A 7680-nucleotide genomic window follows, 5' to 3' on the forward strand; every position below is an offset into this window, starting at 1 on the left:
AGGCGGACAGTAAAGGTCTAATATACAACCGAATCAATCCAGCATTATCTTAATGGCTTGCCTTTCAACCAATACTACTGGCAAAATGCCAGGGGCCATTCCGACTCAGCTGTGGCTCTCAGCACGAAAGTTCAAAGCCAGCAAGGTACTTAGCAACTCAGTGAGATCCTGTCTCTAAATAAAATACAAAACAGGATAGGGATATGGCTCAGTTGTTGAGTGCCCCTGAATTCAATCTCTAGTACCAGTCCCTCCCACCAAAAAAGTGGCAGTAATCAAACTGTAGTTTTAGCATAAAGATAAATAAATAAATAGAAAAAAATGAAGAGTATGGAAATGGGCCCATACTTATACTGAAAAATGATATTTGACAAAGTTAAAAGCACTTCAAGGGAGAAACAACATATGGTGCTGAAATTATTTGACAACTATATGAAAAACATAAGAACTTCAATTCATATCATGCACTATGTACAAAAATTAACTAAAATGGACCATAACTAAGTACAAAACCTAAAACTTAAATAAAACTTATAGAAGAAATCACATCAGAGAACACCTTTGTGACCTTGGGTAAGGCAATGATTCTTAGATGTAGCATCAAAAGCATGATCCATAAAAGAACAAATTGAGATCTTCTGATCTTTGAAAACACCATTAAGAAAATGAAATTGAAAGCCTGTGACAGAGAAGAGTAAATATTTAGAAAGCATACACCTAATAAATAATTTGGATTCAAGGAATATCAAAAACTCTAAAAACTCAAGAAAATCAGCAACCCAAAATATTTCAATGCACAAAAGATTTGAAATAAACTTCAACAAAGAACATATATAAGTGAAAAATAAGCACATAAAAAAGGTTCAACATCATTAACCAGTAAGGAAAGTCTACATAAAACCACAATGAGATACAATTACACAGCTTTATAACAGCTAAAATTTTAAATTTTTAAATAGTGACAATACTGGGTGTTGGAGAATATGGAGAAACTGGAACTCTCCTACACTGTTGGTGGGAATGTATAATCATTTTTAAAAAGCAGTTTGGGAGTTTCTAAAAAAGGTAAAATACACTTGCCATGTAACTGAGCTATTCTACACCTAGGTATTTGCTCAAAAGTAACAAACAAATACATGATCTTATAAAGACTTGTTCACAAATGTTCATAACAGTTGTATTTATAATCGCCCAAGCTGAAAACAACCTGTGTATATATCAACAGGTGAATGAATAGAAAATCTATGGTATATACAATGGAACGCATCAAGCAATAAAAAGAAATCAACTATTGATACATACAGCATACACAAATCTCAAGATTAATATGTCGAGTGAAATAAGCCACATAAAAGAGTACATAGTTTATGATTCAATTTACATGATATTCTAGAATAATAAAATTAATCTATAACTTCATAAAGCAGATCATGGATTATCTGCATAGAGGTGGGAGATAAGGAGGGATGTATTACAAAAGGGTCTGAGAAGATTTAGGGGAGAGAAATATGTTTATTATCTTGATTGTGGTGACAGTTTCATGAGAATCTATACATGCCAAAACTTCTCAAATTAAGTATTTGCAATTTATCATATGTTAGTTTTACCTCAATTAAACTGTTTAAAATACTTTGCTTATATAGTGGGATTCATTTCTATACCTCAATATTTTAAAAAAACTTAATGGTTTTGGTGATTTATGTAATATAATAAATGCCCAACAAATGATAACTTTACTCTTATTGAAGATTAAACTGAAAGAATGTCAGGAAATGTGGTTGTTTGTTTTCAATACTGGATATTGAATACAGAAGGCCTCTAGCATTGAGTTACATCCCCAGTTCTTTAAATTTTGTATTTTGAGATAGGATCTCACTAAGTTGTTGACGGTCTCCCACTTCCCACTTGCAATCTTCCCACCTCAGTCTCCCAAGTTTCTGGGTTACAGGCATACACCTACCGCGCAGCAGAAATGTGTCTCACATATCTTACTAGTATCGGAGGAGGTTCTAATCTGAAATAATTGAGAACTGGAGCACCTTATAGTAAGGTATTCCCCACTCCCATCGCCTACCCTGGAACTGGGGATTGAACCCAACAGCAGCTGGGCAAATGCTCTACCACTGAGCTTCGTCCTTGGCCAAGAATATGTTTTAAGCTATTAAACTTTAACTAAGATCAGCAAAAGGCCCATCAAAAGGCATTGTGTGTGTGTGTGTGTGTGTGTGTATGCTGGATTATGAAGCACTCTAACACCAATGTTTTACTCCGGTAAATCAGAAAAAATTTGTCTGATGAAATAGATCTCATTTTTATTTTTTCTTTTACTAATGGTTGGAGGTAGGAATTAAACTGGATATTTATAATTCTAAGAAAATACATAAGCAAAGCCAAAAATTGTTAGCTCAAATTAGAAAGTAAAATAAAGAAAATTTGAAACTCATAGGATTATGATGGAGTATTTTTACTCTCTGAACATTAAAAAAAGAAAAATTTGATGGTAGGCCTGTGCTGTGGTGCATGCTTATAGTCCCAACTATTAGAGATACTGAGGCAGGAGAATCAGTGGAAATCAGGAGTTCAAGACCAGACGTACAACGTGGAAGGACTCCTCTTTAAAAAAAAAAAATCCCATATCTTACCTGAAATAATTCATTCTTAAGCTGCATCTAATCACTGAAAATTCCATATAGAAATTTCAACAATAGAGCTTTCTTTCAAAGTACAAGATACAAAGAGAAGTAACCATTTGTCCTTCCTCTTTATATGGTGGGAAAGATAAATTGGCACCTGTCAAAAAGATGAAATATGAATGACTATGGATTCTAATTCTGATTCCTCCACTCTTTTGCTGCTCTTCCTTTACTATAATAGCTTGAATTTTCTTCATGTCTAATAGAGAAGCCTGATTACATAGATGATGAATATGCCATAGTTGAATATAAATACTGTACTTAAAGAATTATTTCCTAGAAGAAGGATTAAACTTGTTTGGTATGACACTCAGGATTCAAATTAGGATTGGTGGTGGAAGCTATAGAAAAATATTTTACAATAAGGAAAACGTCACTGGAATGTATTGATTTGGTCAGTAATGGGTTTCCTATCATTGTAGGTCCTCAAGGACAGGCTAGATGATTATAAACGGAAAGTCAAGCTTACATTCTCAACTGGGACTAAGATGTAGTGCTGTATGTAGATGAAAATTCAAAACATTAGTAAGAATTTGTAACAATAAGAGGACCTAAAAATAATTCTGGAGGCTTTAAAAACTTAACCAAACTATAAATATATCTATAGAATATCATCTGTCAATATCAGCATAAATGAGTGTCTGTCAGCACAGGATCTAGGTACTTTGGCAATGTTTAGTTAGGATACATGACATGATATGCATGAGGTGCAGTGGCACACACCTGTAATCTCATAATTTGGGAGGCTGAGGCAGGATTGCAAGTTTGAAGCTAGTCTCAGCAATTCAGCAAGACCTTGTTTCAGAATAGTTTTAAAATGGACTGGGGATGAAGATAAAGTGCCCCTGGGTTCAATTCCCAGTACCACATAAAAAAATGTAAAATATACAAGGTCAAGATTAATTTTTTTTCTTCTTTTTTCTTTTTGGTGGCACTGGGGATGGAACCCAGGGCTTTGTGCATGATAGGCAAACACTACCATTGAGCTACACCCCCAGCTCCAAGATTCTTTGTATATGATGATGCTATTTGTTCTACCAATTTACCTGAGTTTATACTATCTTAAAAGCCGTTGATCGATAAATGGTAGATAAATCAATAAATATTTTAAGCTCTTGATTTTAAAATGCTTAAAAAATATAACTTTGGCTACCTTGCTAAATACAGATTTTATCCCTTACCACCACATTCCATCCCCTGGCATTTTTCATTATATATATGCAATATGTTTTTAATACATATATTATATTATGCATAAATATTAACATATATTATATATATTTGTGTGTGTGTGTGTGTGTGTGTGTGTGTAGTTCAAGCATTTGGTTTTTATCAGTCCAAGTGATTTTTATTGTAGACAGAAAACCATACTTTAAGAAACACAAAGAGAAGCATGGATAGGCCAACTTCCATTCTTTCTATTCACGAATTTATGAGAATGCTACAGAACTTTATCTTCGGAAGAATTTCTTCTTAAAAAACAAAAACAAAACCAAAAAACCAAAACACTGACACATCCCGTTTTCTCTTTTATCTCAGGGCCAAAACCAAGATGAAATTTATAGTACTTGTCACTGTTGGGATAATTTTGCTGCTAGGAGTCCAAGCCATGCCTTCAAATCGCTTGTCTTGCTACAGAAAGATACTAAAAGATCGCAACTGTCACAACCTTCCAGAAGGAGTGGCTGACCTGACACAGATGGATGTAAATGTCCACGGCCATTTCTGGGATAGGAATGGATGTGAGATGATCTGTTACTGCAATTTCAGTGAATTGCTCTGTTGCCCAAGGTAAGGAATGAAATCATAAAATGTATTGTTGTGAAATGTATGCAGAACAAATCTTTTTAAAAGACATTTCCTTTAAAATAGTTTTGCTGAAAGTAATTACCCATTTAAGTAAAATCCTTTTAAAATCCCAGCTGTTTTCTAGAATTATCACCATAATGTAATGAACTGAATGTTTTTGTTTAAGAAACAGAATTTGACAGAATTAATAAAACTAAGCAAAAACCAGAAAATTAATAACACTTTAATCGATTAAATTCTGAATTCCCCATTTAGTTTCTACTATAAAAAAATCTACTGGTAGCAGAAATGAACATCAAGGCTGTCATCTTAAACCAATTTGAAAGCCAGTAAAAGGTTTTAGATAAAAGATGCTAGTATACAGTACCAATTACTTAACTGGATAGAAAAGTAATGATGAGTAATGGTCAAAGAAAACCATTTCCATATATGGATTAACCAGAAATGAACTAAATATAAGTTCAAAAATTCTACTTTTTTGGAAAAAAGGTGTATTTTAAGTATAAACTAGTGGTAGATAAATCAATAAATATTTTAAGCTCTTATGCTACAGGGATACTGCCACATCGATGTTCATAACAGCACAATTCACAGTAGCTAGACTGTGGAACCAACCCAGATGCCCTTCAATAGGTGAATGGATAAAAAAAAATGTGGCATTTATACACCATGGAATATTACGCAGCACTAAAAAATGACAAAATCATGGAATTTGGCACTAGAGCAGATTATGCTTAGTGAAGCTAGCCAATCCCTAAAAAACAAATACCAAATGTCTTCTTTGATATAATGAGAGCAACTATGAACAGAGTAGGGAGGAAGAGCAGGAAGAAAAGATTAACTTTAAACAGAGACATGAGATGGGAGGGAGAGAAAAGGGAAATTGCATGGAAATGAAGGGAGACCCTCATTGCTATACAAAATTATGTATAAGAGGTTGTGAGGGGAATGGGAAAATAAACAAGGAGAGAAATGAATTACAGTAGATGGGGTAGAGAGAGAAGATGTGAGGGAAGGGGAGGGGGGATAGTAGGGGATAGGAAAGGTAGCAGAATACAACAATTACTAATAGGGCATTATGTAAAATTGTGGATGTGTAACCGACGTGATTCTGCAATCTGCATTTGGGGTAAAATTGGGAGTTCATAACCCAGTTCAATCTAATGTATGAAATATGATATGTCAAGAGCTTTGTAATGTTGTGAACAACCAATAAAAAAAGTCACATAAAAGAGCTATGTAATGTTTTGAACAACTAATAATAAAAAAAAAATATTTTAAGCTCTTGATTTTAAAATCATCTTCCTCTAATTATTGAGTCTTTCAAATATTATGATCTTTAGTATACTGAAGTTAACTTTTTTTTCAAATTACTTTCAACATGTGCTGTTATATTTCCATTCTTCTAACAAAGCCTAAGGTACAAAGGGCAGATATTACTATTTTACCAAAGAAAGATACAGAGACATGAAAGGACCAGCACTATCTCACATAATTAACTAATGTCAGACCTGAGACTATAACTTAGGTATTCAGATTTGTACCAGATTTTTTTCCTCCTCTCCCCATCAAGCCAGTTGGTTTTCAGGTAAGGCTCCCTAAACAAGCTTCTGCATCCCCTGTGTTCCAGGGTTAAAAATGCACATATAGCCTAGTGTGGTAATTCATGCTTGTAATCCCATTGATTTGGGAGGCTTGATGCAGGAGGGTTGTGAGTTCGAGGCCAGTCTCAGTAATTTAACAAGACCTATCTCAAAATAAAAAGGACTGGGATGTAATTTAGTGGCAAAACACTTTTTTGTTCAATCTCCAGTACTGCCTCCCCTCATATTATGTACACTTATTCCTGAATCCCAATCTACTGACTCCAAAAGTCTGGAGGTGCTCAGCAATTAGGTTTTAACAAATCATTCTCATGATTCTGATGTTTGATCAAGTTTGAGAATTAGTGTACTGAATGATTCCAAGAACTGACTTAATTTTTCTTGTACTGTGTAAATGAAATGCCATCTAATATTAAAATAGAGTGCTCGCTGGAGTTGTGGCTCAGTGGTAGAGCCCTTGCCTCACATGTATTAAGGCACTGGGTTTGATTCTAAGTACCACATATAAATAAATTAATAATAAAGGTCCATCAACAACATAAAAAATATTTTAAAAAATACAGTGCTTGCTTTTTGTTACTGTATTACTTGAAAAAAATTACTGGAATGAACTTGTATTTATTTATCATATAATTTTGTGATTATTTGTGCTAATGGATATAGAGAGGAATGTGAACATACATAAGTAATTTCTCTTTGATTTTGGGATACTGCTTTCTCAGTAGCAACAGATTTACCTTGCTAAGTACATTTCTAATAAGCCATAATAACACATATATACAATTGTACCTTATTCTATACATATTTATACATTGCTTTATGTGATCTTTCCAATAAAAAGTGTAGATTTTTGACATTTCTCTTTTCTCTATCAAACCTAGAAATTTATTTAATGACTAAGAAAGTTTTAACATTGTTTCTTATCAGCAGATTCAAACTTCACAGCCCATCCCCTTATCAGACAAATAAAACTTTATGTATGGTTATAAGGTTTTGAAATTATCTATTTGTTCCTTACTTTATAGATAAATGATAGCATGCCATCGGTGGCAAATAGGAGGAAAATAGAAGAATTAATTACCTTTTTTTGGTCCTTGTTAGTTCTGTGACATATCCTTCCATTCATCCCTTTGTACTTTATTCACCTGAAAACAATAGTCATATCTGAAATCCCAGGAATCACTATCAATGTTTAATTCATAAGACTAATAGAAATCTTCATTTTCAGCTAAATTTAATTTATATTCTATTTTCTTTCAGAGATATCTTCTTTGGACCAAAGATCTCTTTTGTAATCCCTTGCAACAATCACTGAAAATCTTCATGTATTCTGGAGAACACCATCCCTAATTTCCTATCAGTGTGCTGAATTTCTAGTTTCTATCCAGTGCAATAAAGCATAGAGTCTATAAAGTCTTATTTGCCTAGGTCAAGTGAACCTGTGTTGAGCAAGTAGTAATAAAAGTTAATTCAATTTAATGTTTCTCTGTAGACCTTGTTAATAATGGGTAAAATTTTTGTCTCTAGATTTTCCATTTATGAGATGTTCACTATACTCTAAAAGAATTTTGTCC

General features: G+C 33.4%; 1 protein-coding gene across 1 annotated transcript; it reads left to right on the forward strand.

The window, feature by feature from the left end:
* Positions 1-4245: 4245 nt before the first annotated feature.
* On the forward strand, positions 4246-7421 carry Scrg1 (stimulator of chondrogenesis 1). Its single transcript, XM_026389758.2, has 2 exons — positions 4246-4484; positions 7367-7421. The coding sequence occupies exons 1-2, from the start codon at positions 4246-4248 to the stop codon at positions 7419-7421; spliced, it is 294 nt and encodes a 97-aa protein (XP_026245543.2).
* The last annotated feature ends 259 nt before the right edge of the window (positions 7422-7680 follow it).

The sequence above is a fragment of the Urocitellus parryii genome, chromosome 14, assembly GCF_045843805.1.
Source record: "Urocitellus parryii isolate mUroPar1 chromosome 14, mUroPar1.hap1, whole genome shotgun sequence".
Taxonomy (NCBI): domain Eukaryota; kingdom Metazoa; phylum Chordata; class Mammalia; order Rodentia; family Sciuridae; genus Urocitellus; species Urocitellus parryii.

Excerpts from the sequence above, each read along its gene's own strand:
- Scrg1 (XM_026389758.2), top strand. The coding sequence starts at position 4,246 with ATGAAATTTATAGTACTTGTCACTGTTGGGATAATTTTGCTGCTAGGA. Across the intron at positions 4,485-7,366 it reads GAATTGCTCTGTTGCCCAAG|AGATATCTTCTTTGGACCAA; the intron begins GTAAGGAATGAA and ends ATTTTCTTTCAG.